This window comes from Gopherus flavomarginatus, chromosome 1 (genome assembly GCF_025201925.1).
Source record: "Gopherus flavomarginatus isolate rGopFla2 chromosome 1, rGopFla2.mat.asm, whole genome shotgun sequence".
Taxonomy (NCBI): domain Eukaryota; kingdom Metazoa; phylum Chordata; order Testudines; family Testudinidae; genus Gopherus; species Gopherus flavomarginatus.
The window spans coordinates 210,420,762-210,437,909 of NC_066617.1; the positions used below are offsets into that span (position 1 = coordinate 210,420,762).

Sequence of the window (17,148 nt, forward strand, 5' to 3'; positions counted from 1 at the left end):
TGTTGCTTACAAGCAGGGGGCTTTTTTGCAAATATTGCAGGTGTTTTACAATAACAAAGACTGTAGATCTAAGCTCCCTTCCTCCCCTGAAGTAAGTAAATGATCTTACACAATCAGCTAGGTTATGTGTAGCTACTATAAAGGGGAATTTGAAAGAAGTCATCAGCAGGATAGACAATAAGCTCTTGGCTGGAATTTGTAAAATCCCTGCCAGCTTCTGACTGTGAAAAATGTTCTCCTGAACACAAAATAAACACAGAAGTGGCAAAAACAAATCGCAAGAGATCCATGGAAAGGGACATAAGATAAATGTAAAAAAAAAAATAAAGAGCCCAGTGCATGATAATAGAAAAGATCCATTAATGTATCAAAATTCATTGCCTCAATGGCTGAAGAAACAATCCACCTTTGGGAATCACTTCAAAGAAGGGTCTCAATGTACCGTAAATACTGCACATAAATTGCCAGATCCTCAAGTGTCATAAAGCAGCGTCATTCCATTGATTATAAATTCTTAGGACCATTTCAAGTGATGAAATAGGCTTTTCTTCTTCACTACCATTAGATGGATACCAAGCTTAGGACCATTGGACCAGATCCTCAATTGGTGTAAATTGGCGTTACTCTATCAAATCAACACTAGTTTGATGGCAATGAGAAGTAGTGAATTTCTCTTTGCACTGACTAGATACAGCACAGAGAACAGCTTAAGCTAAGCTCCGCCTTTCACTGCCAACGTGTTGTTAGCCACGTTTTGGATGGATTCCCCACAGGGATGAAGGGTAGTTTGGTCCCCAAACCAATTCAATTCTTCTTCATTGGCAGTCTCAGCACAGTGAGTGATGCTTGTTAGTACAATGAAGGTGGTTAGAGATAAGGCAGGACTTGTATATGAAGCTGTGCCAATAGAAGCCCCACATTCTTCTGCATCCAGTCTCTACTCCATTCCATTTCCTGTCTCCCCTGCCTGGGTCACACATAGCAAGTAGGGAAAGCCATCTGCACTAGCCTCAATCCCATTGGAAACAATGGTGGATGGTAGCACTATTTAGCAGGGGCAGTCTCATTTCCACCTCTGAATGCTGTCGGAAGAGGGCAGCCATCTCAGTAGACAGGAGCCTGGCTTCAGCCCCACTACGAACTAAAGATGGTAGTTGCCTTTGCTAAGAAATGACTGATTACAAGCAAAGGCCAGCTTTCTCCTGAACATCTTTCATAAATAAGACTAGTTGAGGGTTATTTATTTACTTACTGTATTTAAATCACTGACCTAAAATTCAGAGGCAGCTGTTAAATTCTCTTATAACTGTTGGTGCTCTAGTTAAGCCCAAATCTTTTTGAAGATTACGATTTACATTCCTAAATTAAATTTCTCAAATTTAAATATAAAAAGGTTAATATTGAAGCAAAAAACGGAACCTCTACAAATGCCAGAATCCTCTGTGCTCACTGTAGTGACTTACTCGGCCTAGGGCCTCTCCCAGCTCAAGGGGAGGCAGGTGAAATGCTTGTCTACTAGGAACAGAACCAAGCTTAATCCATTTGCATTGCATAGATCACTGTACTGTCAGATACCATCACTTGATTACCACAGACATGGGACGGAGTCTGACATTACCTATAGGTGAAAGGCTAGATTACCAGCCCTCTTTTCAAGACAGCTATTCCTCTTATTTAGTAATGTAATAAAAATGCCAGTAATATCCTATGGACTTAAGTTTTAAATGAACTCTAAAATCCACAAATCATACAGAAATAAGTGAAGTTGATAGGTCAGAGCTTCTCAGAAGAAAAACCCCTGCAGAATCAAGTTACATTACACAAGACAAATATTTTAAAACATTTTTATTTAAATATTAAATAACACATCAATCATTTTGGTGTACATTTCTCATTTTAACATAAGAAATAAAATGATCTGTTCAGTCATGGTAAAAAATAAAACTATACATCTTAATTAAACCAATCACATAGTGTCTTTAAATAGCCTATTGCATTGCAGTCTGCAGAACAGCACTGTCAAGATATCTACAAAAACCAAACATTAAAAGTGACCTCTTTCTGCTCCAGGAATAAATTCCAAAGAGGCTCTACAGCAATCGGAAAAGGAAAAAACAAACAGAAAAACCTATGAAAGTAAAGTGCTTGTCATTGCTTAGAACAGGAAACAAAAGACTCTCTGTGGCCTTTGCTCTATGGCATTAAAACAAATGTAAAAAAAGAAAACAATTCTGTGTATTAAGTACGTGTGCTATCTCATGAGATGATGGCAAAGTTGCTGCTCTGTGATGAGCTGGTTTCTTCTCTCCCCCTTTAAAACAAAAAAACAAACAAACAAAAACTTAGCAAATTAGCATGAGACTTTGGTGTTTTCTCCGCTGCAAGGCACCAGTCGAAGATTCAATCTAAGTAATTTCTCTACACCTTGAAGCTTCCAGACCGCATAGCAGCAGCACCAGCAAGCTAGAGATAGATCAATACAGATACGCAGATACTGTACACAGATAAAAATGTAATTTATGAAAAGCCACAGACACTGAGCCACATAACACCTTTACCCCTTCCTGCTCAAACCAATTAACCTGGTTGATCTTTGGCTTTTTTTTTTTTTTTTAAAGTAGGATTTGTTTTTTGTTGTTTTTTTTTTAAACATGTAATACTGCAGGTTGCAAGAAGCCAAGGTAACTTGAAGGTATCCTGTGTCACACTGAAGAGCTGGGTCCTTTAAGCATTTAGACAGAATGAAACTATTTTTCTGACATTCAGATGGTAACTTTTGGCTAAGCTGGCTCACTGCTTGCTCACCTGCTATCAAGGCTGAACCCTCACCCCACCAACTCTTGTAGGAAGTTGTGGTCTATTATCCCCTTTATACACACGAACTTCCATTGACACCAACATAAGCCACACTATCAGAGAGAGAGTTTACACCAGAAACACAATAAAAGTATATTACAAAGTATAAAAAAATAAGTAGTGTATATATTGTTTTCTGCTTCCTATTTATACACATATACAGTATTAAAAACCATACATAAAAACACCTAATCAAAAACCTCATTGATAATATGCCAAAAAAACCCAAACCAAAAAACCAAAAACGAACACTCAAAGATTGTGCTGTTTCACTCAGTTTTAATAGTTTTGTTCAGAAATAGCTGTACTCCTTTAGAGTAGAATTCTGTTCTAGCCTATTCCTTTTGTCTTTGTACAATTATAACCTAGATATTGCACGTTTCCCAAAGGTCAGTTCTAGCTGGACCCTGATAATGAAATGTGTAAAAACGTAATTAGCAGCAGAAATAAAATGTGCAGCACTAAGAAATATCCCTCAGGCAACTTCAAAGGCAATGTCTGGGGGGCTTTTTGAAAGAAATAGTTCCACCCCACAGCCCAATTTTACTAATTTTAATCCCAGTGCCTCTGCAGGAACAAAGGGAAAACAACTTAGACAACATTTATGAAAAGATTCCTAGAGATTCAGAACAAAACCAAAAAAGACATTACACAATTTGGATCATGATATCAGGGGATATGATTCCAAGAGAGATTAATTGCTTCTGTGCTAACAATTAGAACTTTTTTTTAGCTGTTCTAGCTGATAGATCAAGCAAGAAGTTCACAGTTTTCATTTAAAGCATAAGTGTTTTTAGGGAGGAGGTGTTGGTTCCTTTAAAGTGAGTATCAACTAAACAAAAACAAATGGCAATGCTTCCATTTTTAATTTTATCAATGCATAATGTTGCATGCCACTGTTTTTTTTTTTTAAAGAGGTAATCAGCTTCACAAGCCCATAAACGAATATTGTGAAAAAGGGAGGCTCTGGTCCCTTCTTTGAAAAGCCTCTCCCTGTTGTGTCACCACTACTGACAGCTGTTAAAGTCTTGCATAACAGCAGAGCTGTATTGGTCTGACTTGAGTACAGTACCAAAGTGTTCTACCCGGCCCCATCCATCCCTGCTCCCACTCCCTACCCACCCCTCATTTTCTTCAAAAACATTTTTCAGTTTCTATTCATATTTGTTCAGTGCAAGAATAATAGAAGCCAAAAGACATACATATTGCTTGTTTCAGTTCTATAAAGTTGTTAGCTTTCTGAACCAGACAGCGTCTTCACATACTTCAAAATTTATTGCTTCTGAGAGTCACTCATCCACACGTCACCAGCCATCCATGGAACTAATGCTGTGGAACGATGGTGGAAGTCCCTTGCAAAAATAAAAGAGGTGTGTGAGCTACAACAGCAGGAGCTCTCATTTGACCAGGACAAACTTCCCTAGCTGGCTGGAAGTGAGGTCCTCCATTTCACAGTCCCCATCCTGCAAAGTGACAGCATCGTAGCTCGAAGACTGCACAGAGAAATTCTGTTGCTGAGAGAAGTTGGTGGTGGTGATCGGAGAGACATTGTTGCTGATATACAGCTGGGTGTCTAGAAGATGAGCAGCTGAAGACACTGGTGAGACACTGACTCCAAAGAGGTGAGGTTGGAGCAGCTGGGTGTTGCCACCAAATGCCAGCTCAAATGAGTTCTCCCTTCGTAGCTCTGACAGCAGAAGAGAGTTAGATGTTTTGTAAGTGTTTGTACTGTCAGGAGAGAGGATGCAGTGTGTTGCAGACACCCGAGAGGGCTGGTGACATGCTGGCTGGATCAACTGGTGATGCTGTAACTGGAGCATTCTGAATAGGATTCAAGAGTGAAGGAAATTAATACTTCTTGATCACGTTGTTCTTCCCTGTGGCACTTCCCTAACCATTACTGACCTTACTGGTGCATTTAAAGCAACAGTTTAGCAAAGCTATATACAAATATGGTAATCTTTGGACATTACAACAGCATAATTAGGTTACAGTTTGGTCTGCTATGAATATATATTTTCATGTGACTAAGGACTGCGCTTCACTTGTGAGCTGTAACTCTACCAAATTACAAGGCTCTATATCCATGCCACAGGAAAGTTGAAGAAAGGGGAAAGAATCTTCCCCCAAATTAAACAAAAATAAAGCTTTGACAGGCAGAGGTAGTATGTTTTGCCCTTCTGATACATATGGCTTTTGATGTGACTATCTTAAAATCTACATGATGATCTTAAAACCTAAAGGTTCCTGTGAAATATGTAGGTCAGCATCATACTCATTTCACAAATAACTTCTCTGTAACTCTGCTTATATAAGAGGCTCGTCTGCTGTCACATGGCAAGAGCCAGGAAGAGAACCTAGTAGTTCTAACCCTCAACCTCACTCCCTAACCAAAAACGAGGTATTATGAAAAAATGAACATCTCTTTGCAGAGGAAGCTCAACACGGAGTATAATGTCCTTACAAACAAATGGTATGTCCATGCCTTGTTCGAGTCTCTATACTAAGCACGCTTTCTCACCTCTGCTGTTGCAGCACCTCCTCGAGCAGGCTTCGGCCCTCTCTGCTGCTTCCTCCGTTGCTGTACGTGCACGTGTTCTGCTGAGAGTGCTGGAAAGGGCTCATGCCACTGCGTGCTGCCCGAGCGGATGAAGACTGGCACACCTGGCGAGCAAAGCCCTTGATTTTGTTCAGCCCAAGAAAACCTTTGGCTCTAGCATTCTTTCGTAACTGTTGTCTAAATGCCTTCAAGCCTAGAGGTAAGAAAAAAAAAATTTTTTTTATTCATCATTAGCGTTTTGCCTGGATGCTCATCTGGGTGCTTCACTTCTTCATTGATCAGCAATTCCCAACCTCTCTGGGCAACTGCACTAGTTTACCAGAGTGAGACTTCAGGTGAACCAGACACTTCACATTCATCTGCATGCCCTATGGTCAGCAATGAAGCTTATGAACGTGCAAGACTGTGGTTTGGGGCAGCTCAAGCGTGACTGTAGATTGGGGCATGTACAACTAAATTGGAAGTGGGCAGTACTGGTGTACTGGACTAAATGTAAAAGAGTGAAACACCCAGGATAGCAGTCACAGAAATGGGAAATTCTATACTGGTACGTGGAGCCAGCATTTGGGAACCTCTGGTGTAGGTGACTTACATGAAGTCAAGTTATCCTTCATGTTGTATGGCACTATCATGATGGACACCACAGAAAGCCCTAAGATCGATAAGTCAGAATAAGCTTCCCAAAATATTACCCTGTGTTGCTAATTAGAAAAAAGCATACAACCAACTACACAGCAAGAAAGGAATTACCTTGAGTTAATGAGGTATCAGACGCACGTCTTCCTTCCTGAAAGCTGACAGGCAGCAGAGAAGCACCTCCCATGCAGTCCTGGGCTTGCAGCCCTGGAGTGTCAGATTGGAAAGTCAGAAATGGTGATGTCATCCTGGCTGTGGCTGGGTTACCAGTCATTACTTGATCTGCCAAACAGCTGCTCAGAGCCACTGAGCTGTTGTTTGAAGATGAGGTGAGGCAGCTGTCTGAACTAGTTCCTTCTGTGGGGCTTGTCGAAGAGGAAATGACTATGCCTACAGATGAAAGGGAGAAAGTGAAGGTGAAGAGAGAACATTTCCAAAATGGAGTACAGAAAGAAAAAGTTGCCGCTAGATTAGTCTGTCCACCTACACTGCAACTAAACATAACCTGCCAGCATCAAAAAAGTCTCAGACAACAATAGAACAGCAACTCATATTGTACTAGGACATGATTTCATCAAGGGTTGCTGAGGTCATAAAGAATCTGAATTCAGTGTACACCTGAAACCTTGAGTGTTCACACCCAATGTAGAATTTGGTTCCCTGCGATCAGCACTTACTATGTGCTATTTGGCGCTAGAGCCCTAACACAGATTTTTGGGGTTTTTTAATTGCACAAGGCTCTTTCCTGCTCCAGCTAAGTCAACGGCAACATTGCTATTGATTCCAATAGACAAGGGACCCTAACTCACTTTACCAGGTTTTACTGGGGTGGAGGGATGCAGGCAGGAGTTTGGAGGGTATGATCTAAAGCAGTGGTTCCCAAACTTGTTCGCTGCTTGTGCAGGGAAAGCCCCTGGCAGGCCGAGCCGATTTATTTACCTGCCGAATCCGCTGGTTCGGCTGATTGCGGCTCCCACTGGCCGCATTAGCTGCTCCAGGCCAACGGGAGCTGTTGGAAGCAGCGGCCAGTATGTCCCTCGACCCACACTGCTTCCAGCAGCTCTCACTGGCCTGGAGCAGCGAACCACTGGGAGCCACGATCAGCCACACCTGTGGATGCGGCAGGTAAACAAAACAGGCCTGGCCCGCCAGGTGCTTTCCCTGCACAAGCGACGGAACAAGTTTGGGAACCACTGATCTAAAAAAAGAAAGAACATTTCTCTTTAAAAATATGTAGGTAACCACTAAAAAAGCTCCCAAACTACTGATAACTGGGGTCTCTCCCAAGTAATACAACTGGACAATATTATGTAATTTCTAGGGGAATTTTCAGAAACCATATTATTTAAATTAAAAAAAATACCCAATGAGTGAACATTGTAGACTATTTATTACTGACTATAGTCCACCCCTCACAGCCCGTATTTCAGAGACCTTCCACCCTGCAGGACTTACATGGAGGGGTACACGGATAGAAATGTGTAGTGACTTCAGCCAGCGTGTGCCTCCTGCTGGTGTTGCTGGGGAGGTGAAGAGGGTTGAAGGCCTTGATTTCCTCCTCCAGGTCTTTCTCCTGCCTCACCTCCTCGCTAATGGTGGTTTCTAGCAAACTGTTGGGAGAAATGGAGCGATTCCTGAAAAGACCATTGAAGCTGGGATCCACAGGAAAGAATACTGGCTGCAAAGACATTAGAATACAGGAAATAAGTGAAAAGCTATTTATTTTTGCAAAAATATTCACATTTGTTAGGAGCTTTGCAAAGCCCTTCACTGTGCCTTTATTATGCATACTGTGATGAAAGGCACTGTGACATTGTATTTATATCTTAATGTTTAAATTTGGGGAGGAAGGGGTGGAGAGCCGGAAGCAGGCAAGCACTAAATATACTTTTAACCTTTGCCACGTCAAATTGATAGAACAATAAAAACCCATGGATGACATTTAGCTGAGAGCACCAACCTGTAATGGACTGTTCATGTCACAATCCATTTCTGCTTGCAAAGATGACTGAATCAAGTTCTGAGGTTGATGGTAAAGCAGAGATGATCTCAGGGATTCATTTGCAAGGCTGTCTTGAGGCATCTGAAAGGAAAAATAGATTTAGAGAAGGCATCCTATAAACTGCAGTTCAAAATCTCAAATGTTTTTTGCATACTGAGTTTCTAAAGCGTCTTCCATCCAAGCTTCTCAAAGCATTTGAGAAGAATTAACAAATTTACCCTCCCAGCACACACCTAAGTAGGAACCCATGAAACTCCTTTTCACAGATGGAAAAGCTGAAGTACAGAGAGGTTAAGACAACTGCCTGAGGTGACATAAGAAGTCTGTGGCGAGCAGACAATATAACCAGATCTCCTGATACCAGTTGTGTCTTAATCACTACTCTGACCATCCTTTCTTTTTGTTAAAAAAGAAAGAAAGAAAAGAAAATCCAATTGACTCATGGAATCTCTCTGAGGTGGCTTTAACAAGGAATCAGAGGAAGTTTCATTGCTGTGCTTCTGAAAGGGTATATTTCAAAGAGAAGCCTGATCACTTGGTGAATTACTGACCAGCACTGGAGAGAGACTGTTATTTGGACCACAAACTAGCGTCAGTTATTAAGAAATGGTCCATTAGTATTCAATCAAGCACCAAATTCAGTCAGCAGCCTGCTGAAGAATGGAACATTGTACCCTCTAGCTTGAGGACAGAGATTAAGTTTGACTCAGAGGACCTCTCTATGGCTTTCCCATAACATTATGGGCAGCAATGTCGGCTAAATAAAGTAAATGATACAGCAAAGGAACAAAACAAGAATACCAGCAGATGTGACTTTATATTAGATAATTCACCTTCTTACCTCAATGTTGCTGAGCTCAGAGCTCCTTGGTCTTTGCTGACGGCCGGTCGCTGGACGACTGGACAACTGGTTGTTTCTGTACTCTTTGAGGCGCTCCAGGAGAAGGTAATAAATTGCAGCAAAATGGTTGTAGCTGCTGTTTTGTAGCGACTAGAAGATATGAAAAGGATTAAGACACAGATGAATCAACTTAAAGAACTCAAAAAGCAACAATAGGGGATCAGATTTTAACAGCACTGTTCCAATATTTTGTGAGTAAGTTTTACTGAACATTATATACAGTTACACTGAATCAAAGTTAGTTTTTGATCAGACACACATATATATAAAAATAAAATTGAGTAGCTAACCTCTTGTTCTTTCCTAAATAACTGATTTGCATGCAAGTGTTGTCTATCCATCGGCACTTTATTAGTCACCGAGCAAGTAGCTAAGAAGTAAGCACCACTCATACTAGCAGGGCAAGCCAGAGCTCACCTCAACTGTTCTCCGCCTATCAATGCCAAGAGTCTGCATGATCCCAAGGACTTGCTCATTGTAGTCACCCAGGTTAGAGTTGTAGTTCTGCATGGAGAAGGGCAAAGATTGCTGCTGTTGGAGAGAAGGGTCTGCTTGCATCCACTTGTGCTGCTTTATCTGGGCAATGGTTATTCGTTTAGTTGGGTCCACAACTAGCATCCGTCGGATTAGTGTTTCACAGTCTAGACAAAACAGAAAATGCCTTTAACAAGCGGTAAAAATAAAAGCCAGCCACATACAAGAGGCTATTTGTTATTTTACTGCTGCATTTAGACAGCACTAGGAAGTTTCTTCAGCAACATTATATCAGACCAGTTTTAGGTGGGTGCAATTCTACAGATGTTTCACCCACTTACAAGTAAATCTGAATTTGGCACATAGTCTGTTATCGACACACCCTTCTGTTCTGCACGCTCGCACTTGTATGTAAACAGCTTTATTTTGTTAAGATTAAATTAGGTAAGGAAATCTATTAAGGCCTAGCCCTTAATGCCATGGAGAAATCAAGTTTACCTATTTTTAAACCCAAATGATCACAGTAGTAACAATATCCTTTAATTCCCCTTTTCACAAGGTTGTTCAAGAATGAGCTAGATTGCTAAACCTTGTTGTTTTTACTGTCCTTGACAGCATATTCTGAATTTTAAAATATACCACTTGTGTACAGTTAAAATATTTCAAGATAACTAGACCCACCTAAGAATTACAGCCTAATATTAAAATGTTATTTAAAAACAAAACAAAACAAAACCACCATGTTTCTCTAGCAAGGGTATGAATTGGCCATTAAAAAAAAAATCTATACTGAATCTAAGAAAGAAAACATGTAAACCCTTTAGATGTATTCCGATGTGCAACAGATCGCAGAAAAGAAAAATGTGCTAGTTTATGCTGCAGGTACAATACTAAAGAAACTCTGCTGAAAACCTAGGAAAGGGAAAGTGCTATGTGTGATTGCAAAATATTCCCATCTGTCATTGACCTGAAAGATACAAAGGCAGAACCTAACAGATGGAGAGGCAGAAAACTGATTCCTTCACAAAGACCCAGATTATCAATCAGCCCCCTGTTGGTAGCCAGTTTTCTGGTGTTAAAGTTCCAGGAAACGCACCTTGGGACATGAAGTAGGGGATGCGGAATCGTCCCTCCAGCACTCTTTGTCTCAGAGTTGGTAAATTGGGTCCATCAAAAGGCAGAGAGCCACAGACGAGGACATACAGCACCACACCAAGGCTCTGTCAACAGAAAATAGCACAGCATGTAAGGGACTGCAGTAGAGTTAGCAATCATGAAAGCCCAGAAAGAGTTTGATGATGCATAAAATATGAACACTACAGAACATAAAGCTTACCCATATATCAAGGTGAGGTCCTTCGTATTCCTTGCCTTCAAAGACCTCAGGGGCTGCATAAGGTGGGCTTCCGCACCAAGTGGAGAGGGGCTCCCCTGATTTGTAGAAATTTCCAAATCCAAAGTCTGAAATCAAGAGAAGAGTCTGGAGTGAGACTTCATTAAATACCAGGTTAACATTTCAAAATCAGAGAAAACAAAGGAAAAGCAGACTTGGGCTTGTCTACATGGTGGGGTAATGCATGGTAAAATTCCCGTAAGTACACTAGGGAACTGTACTGTGCATCAGCAGGGCCTACATGGACCAAAATGTGCAATACATTAGTGCACTTAAGAAATCACACCGCTGTAGTATGCCTTATCCCACCACATACACAAGCCCTTATTGCATAGAAGTTCTACACTTATTCATTTAACCTACGCTTTTTCACCAAGAGGATATATTCGGAAAAATAGTACTATCACTATGTCCTATACAGCCGTTTTTAAAAGTTTTATTTTATTCTACATATTTATAGGAGCTCCTAGCTCTAAGACTGTGGAAATAGGATTTCATTTCCTGCTTTATATTTTAGCAAAAGTAAGTATGTAAATATTCTCACCTGCTAACTTGATATTCATGCTAGCATCTAACAAAAGGTTCTCCGTTTTGAGATCCCTGTGCACTATGTGATGGCTATGACAGTATTCCACTGCAGAAAGGATCTGCCAGAACTTCTTTCGAGCTTCACTCTCGCTCAAGTGTCCATTGGAAGTCAAATGATCTGTAGCACACAAAAATAAATATGAACAAGAATTAACACCTGGCAATATGTTTTCATTATCCTGATGAAGCTGCATTCACCATTTTTTGTGACACCTGACTTTTGGGAAACGTTTAACACTATGTCAAAAACATATCTTCTTACCCTACATGAGTACTAACAATAAAGTAGGGTTTTCTAAATCTAGGTAAGTGTTAGTTATTTCAGTGAGAACTTACCAAACATTTCTCCATTTTTTGCAAACTCAGTAACAATGTAAAGCATATCCTTTGTCTCCATAACCTGTAAAACAAAAATAAGGACACATTACAAATGCAGATCTCTGAAATTGTTTCTATGAAAAAAATGTATGTTCTAAATCTAGAACCTCTTAGTGCAATTATTTACAGCAACTGTTGGCAGCAAAGGCCTTCATTCCTGCACCGCAGTATTCCTTTCACATACAGAGCTATTCAGAAAGATAATGAATTAATGCTTGCATATCTAAAACACACAATTACTTGCTTCCTCCATACTCTTCCCCCTTCCTCCCCACATGCCCTCAAATGTCTATGAAATAGGCTTATGGACTATTTCAGCAAGCTTTACTTCAATTGCAATACATTTTTTAATGAAAATAGAGTTCAGTAATCACTTTTGATCACTCAAGGGCGTTTTAAATTAAAAAAAAACAGGTTGCCAGAATTCAAGGACTTTCTGCTAAAAAGGCTAACAGATACTGAGATCATTAGAGCAGATATTTATAGCAAGAACACAGTGAAGTAGTGATACCATATACCCAGTCCGACTTGGTATCAGATACGATACATTAGTCTGCAAGGTGACAGCTCTGCTGGGCAAGCAACAAAAGCCTGCTGTTTGAGCAAACTCTATTGCTCCATGTCCATCAACAGCAAGTGTCAATCCTAGCCAAAAGTTCATTTATTGAGCTAGTACTGATTTACTTTTAAACATTGATTACTGACTTCTATAAAACAGGTTATAGACTAGCCAATATACTTCTTTTTTTTTTTTGGAAGAAAAGAAAAAAAAAAACATCACCCAAAACCAAAACAACCCCGTACAGCATTTCACATTTATTTTTAGTCACTGGGACATATTTTTCCTTTTTGTTTCAAATGTTAACATGAGCCATTTATCAAGAATGGCTCTTCAATGAGAACTTTTGCTCCTTAGGCAGAGGCTTACAAAAGGTTAAAACAAACAATCAGGTGTCAATGCTACTTCAGAGGACATAATTTTCTACTTTCTTTGAAAAAGGATATATGTCAAAGAGAGGGAAGGGAGTGCTCTCATCTCCCCTGCCCTCTCCCTGCCATGCCATGCACAAATGAAAACAAATTAAAAAGGGAGAAAAGGAAGAGAGGTTTCCAATTTAGAAAAACTGAAGGGAAGGGTTTAAGTGTCCTGGGAAAGGTGCCAGCTGGATGAAAGTTAGATGCTGGTGTTGAAACTAAAACATAAAAAACCCAACATCAACACTAGTATGTCAACTAATTCCACTCCTACTTCTCAGTGGCCAACAAATAGGTACAGTATCAGTTACAACAACAAAGAGGAGAAAATTCAGTTGGAAAGTTAAATTGTGATCTATTACCTGTGTCATTTGTTCAGTTACATAATCTGGTTCAACACGGTGGGATTTAAACTACTTTTTTTAGACTTCTGAAATACAATTGTCACCTGCATCATTCCACTGAAGTGCAATCAACAGAACTGTTACAATATCTTTATGTATCCTATATAGCTCTACAGGCAAGAGTGACGTCAATCAAACATTAATGCCAAATATTTTTTTCATGATTAATAATATAAATATCAAGTACTCAATGGATGTTAAGCGCTTTAATAACCAATGTCTTCACTTAAGCACCTGCCTTACTGGCTCTGCTATTCTACTTTGCGTTAATTGACCTCCACAACATAAAAACAAACAGGTAAAGATCCAAACTGATGGTAGTATTTACTTCACACTGCATTTCAGACCTGCTGCTAGATTTCTAAATCCATCTTTTACCCTTCCCCCTCACACACTGTGATACCACAATTTCTAAAATCCATATGATACTGTTTAAGATGATTAGGGGGAACTTACACCAAACGCCAATTAGATCAAATATTTAGCATCTGAAAGGCAGCCCTTGCTCATCAGGCAATAGTGATCCTATTTTCTGAACAGCACGCTAGTTTGTCCTTACACTTAATACTTATTGGAACAAGAACTGAACTAAATTAAAATACCCACCCACAAAACAAAATGTGGAAGATGTTGGGTTGTTTTTTGTTGGGTTCTTTTTTGTGTGTGTTAGTTTTGGAAACTAAAACGTGATTAGTATAAGAAGCAAACAAATGCATTTTTACTTTATTTAAAGACTTTACAGCTACGGCCATTATGCATTTTTTTTTAATTTTATACATTTTAGAACAGCTCAGTTTGACCATTGATTCATTATTTGAGAGTTTTCAACAAAAAGTGACCTTCAAGTTTGGTTCTGTTTTATTTTACATGAGCTTAAATTTTGCTAGTATAACTTGCAAGTAGGATATTTCTATAGCTCTTAAAAACTGAAAAAGCAGAAGAATCAGGGGGAAGAGGAGTTCCTTAGAAATACAAATAGTCAATTCCATCAATTTCAAGATCAATTCCACTTGATCCAAAACTAACTTGAGTCAATTTTGACTCTTTCCACTAAAATAAAAACAACACACACACACACACACACACACACACACCAAAACCCCACCACACTCAGGTTAATCATATGATAAACCTGCTTAAAGAGAACAAATGAAAAAAAATCTTAAATACAATGCTTATTGTATTAGTTCAAATACTTCAAAAAGTACAATGTGAGTTCTCTCCCTGCAAGTGTGATTTAAAACCATGTGCAAAATAAGATCATTAGCAACCAAACTCATGGGATGTAAGTTCACCTAACATGAATGCAATCATTAGAACAGATCTTACCTGATACAGCTTGATAATGTGGGGGTGGTTCAAAAGCTTCATTATCTGGACCTCTCTATAAATTTTCTCCAGGTTGCTTGGATCTAATCTTGTTTTGTCTATAATCTTTATTGCAACCTATACATTTAAAACACAAACCCAGACATTTATAAAATATGTACTTATGCTGCTGAAATTCTGAATTGTTCAAACAAAACAACTTTAAAATGTATGAGTTCTGCCAAACTGATTCTTGTTTCCATTATTAAATGCAGGCTGTACAATATATTTTAAATTTCTCTATTTCACATAAAAAGGTTACATATAAAATAATGAACTGAACTATAGTTCTGATTTCTGCAAATGACCTATTAAGTCACCTAGTCCATACCCCCTTAATGCAGGATCATCCTCAATAAACTACTTTCTATTGCATTGCATAGTCTGGTTTTAACACGCAGATTACAAAATGTAGTTTAATTTATAAACCAACTAATAAGAAAAAACTCTTTACTCATACAGATTTAAAAATGCAAAATCCTTAGGGTTTTTTCTGAATAACTTCCTCATTTAATGAAAAATAAATTAAGGAACTCAAGTCTAAATAATAAGATTTTATAATCTCTTTCTACACAAATTACTTTAAATTTGCACAACCCTAGCTACTCTCTAAGAATCCACATAGGGCTAAATAATTAAACTGAAGTGTTAAAACAGTTGATAATATTTTCTTAAATCTATTTTTGTTTAACATCAGCTGTGTTTATCATACCACTAAGAAACAAAAAAACCTCACATATAGTTTTATCAATTATTACTATCACACTTAATCTACAGCTTTGATTATATTTTGTACTGTACCACAATCTTACTGTATGTTAGTTTATTTTACTATATTTGTAGGGGTGGGGGAGGTGGAATTTACCCAGAAAGTTTCATGCCCTTTAAAATTTGGTTTCCTATACGAAACTATCGAGATTTCACACCCACCTGTGTTTTGGTTACTCTGTGCCTGGCCAGCTTTACCACTGCAAAATTTCCTTTTCCCAAGGTCCTCTCAATATCATAAAATCCAACCCGAAGAGGCCTTCGCTGGGCTTGATTTGGAGTGGGAACAGAGGTATAATCTGACATGATCACCATGGCTTAGATTTTGGTGGGCTACAAGCAATATTTAGAAGGTATGCATAAGCGCTCCTCTTTAAGCCTTGCACCTGTGTGAAGATAAGACAGACACTGATAAATCAAAGGGAGCTTTTGCTTTCTCCTCCAGGTGAAAACACTCAAGTAACACTAATCAGATTTTAAAGGTTTCACCAAATCTTTAAATTGTGCAGGGTGAAAAGCTCTGAACTAGCCAAGCAGACTGCACAACCCAACTTCTGAGAGACATAGACCAACTTTCCCCTGTGCTTCGCTCAGAGCCCGAGGTTAGTGATAAAACAGCCTGGGAGTCTCCTCCTAGCAAAAGCCCAGTATTAATAACAGGCTACAAAGAGCAGCTAATAAAGACATCCCACTCCCATTCATAGCCATACACTTCTCAGATCCCTGGGATCCAGCCCTATCCCTGGTTCCACTTGGAAGAACTTCCCAATTATGAGACTAGCAGCCGCGTTAGTCTGTATCAGCAAAAACAAGGAGGAGTCCTTGTGGCACCTTAGAGACTAACATTTATTTGGGCATAAGTTTTCGTGAGCTAAAACCCACTTTCACGTATCTGACGAAGTGGGTTGTAGCCCACAAAAGCTTATCCCCAAATAAATGTGTTAGTTTTTAAGCTGCCACAAGGACTCCTCGTTGTTGTTCCCAGTCATAGCGACCAGATGCCTTGATATAGGAACACTCCCAATACCGGGGCTTTGTCTTATATGGGCGCCTATCAATCCACGTCCTGATTTCTCACACTTACTATCTAGTCACCAAGCCGCTGCCAACCTGGTCCCCGGGCCCGAAGACGCATCGCTAACAGCGGCCACCCCCCGCCGCAGCCCCGAGCGCCCGGCAGGGACCGCAGCTCTCCCCGCAGAGCCTCCGCGACGCAGCGAGAGGCTTCCCCGCCGGGCGCGCCCGGGGCTGCGGCTCGCCGCCTGCGGAGAGGAGCCCAGCGCCGGAAGACGGAGAGACGGGGAGATCGGGCTGCGGCCCCTGCCCTGCCCTGCCCCCCGCCCGCGGCTCTCCTGCCCCGCGCGCCCCTCGGGCAGCGCCGCCGCGGCTCCGGGTACCTGCGCGCGGGGCTCCCCAGTCCCCGGCTCTCGCGGCGCTGCTGCTCCGGCGGCTGCCTCCGCGCGCTCTGGGCGTGCTGCTGGGGGCACAGGAGCACGCGGGATCCCCCTTCGCCCGCCCACTGCCCCCCCCGCGAAAACCGAGACAGACCCATTGACGTCACTTTGACGCCAGAGAGACGCGCGGCCAAGCGCGAGGCTGAATAAGAGCGAGACAGCGGGCCGTTGCCAAGAGACGAGCTGTTCTGACGCGCGGCCTGATGGAGCCGTCGTCCCGGAGACCAATGAGCGGTGACGTCAGGGCAAAAGAGGGGAGCAACCAGGCACCAGTCCCGGCGTCACGTGACCCGTTTGTTATCATTGCGGGGTCGCCCCCTGCCGGAGCCGCCGCGGCCCGGATTAACCCCCGGCGGGCTGGAGCCGGGCCATGAATTAACCCCCAGCGCGC

At 40.9% G+C, this 17,148-nt stretch overlaps 1 protein-coding gene across 1 annotated transcript; it reads right to left on the reverse strand.

Moving 5' to 3' along the window:
- Positions 1-1,840: 1,840 nt before the first annotated feature.
- On the reverse strand, positions 1,841-16,764 carry SIK1 (salt inducible kinase 1). Its single transcript, XM_050936514.1, has 14 exons — positions 16,701-16,764; positions 15,466-15,689; positions 14,497-14,613; positions 11,747-11,810; positions 11,367-11,528; positions 10,766-10,890; positions 10,526-10,649; positions 9,373-9,596; positions 8,896-9,045; positions 8,013-8,135; positions 7,508-7,730; positions 6,167-6,442; positions 5,378-5,609; positions 1,841-4,677 (listed from the first exon to the last, which is right to left on the reverse strand). The coding sequence occupies exons 2-14, from the start codon at positions 15,616-15,618 to the stop codon at positions 4,254-4,256; spliced, it is 2,397 nt and encodes a 798-aa protein (XP_050792471.1). The 5' UTR covers positions 15,619-15,689; positions 16,701-16,764; the 3' UTR covers positions 1,841-4,253.
- Between the last annotated feature and the right edge of the window lie 384 nt (positions 16,765-17,148).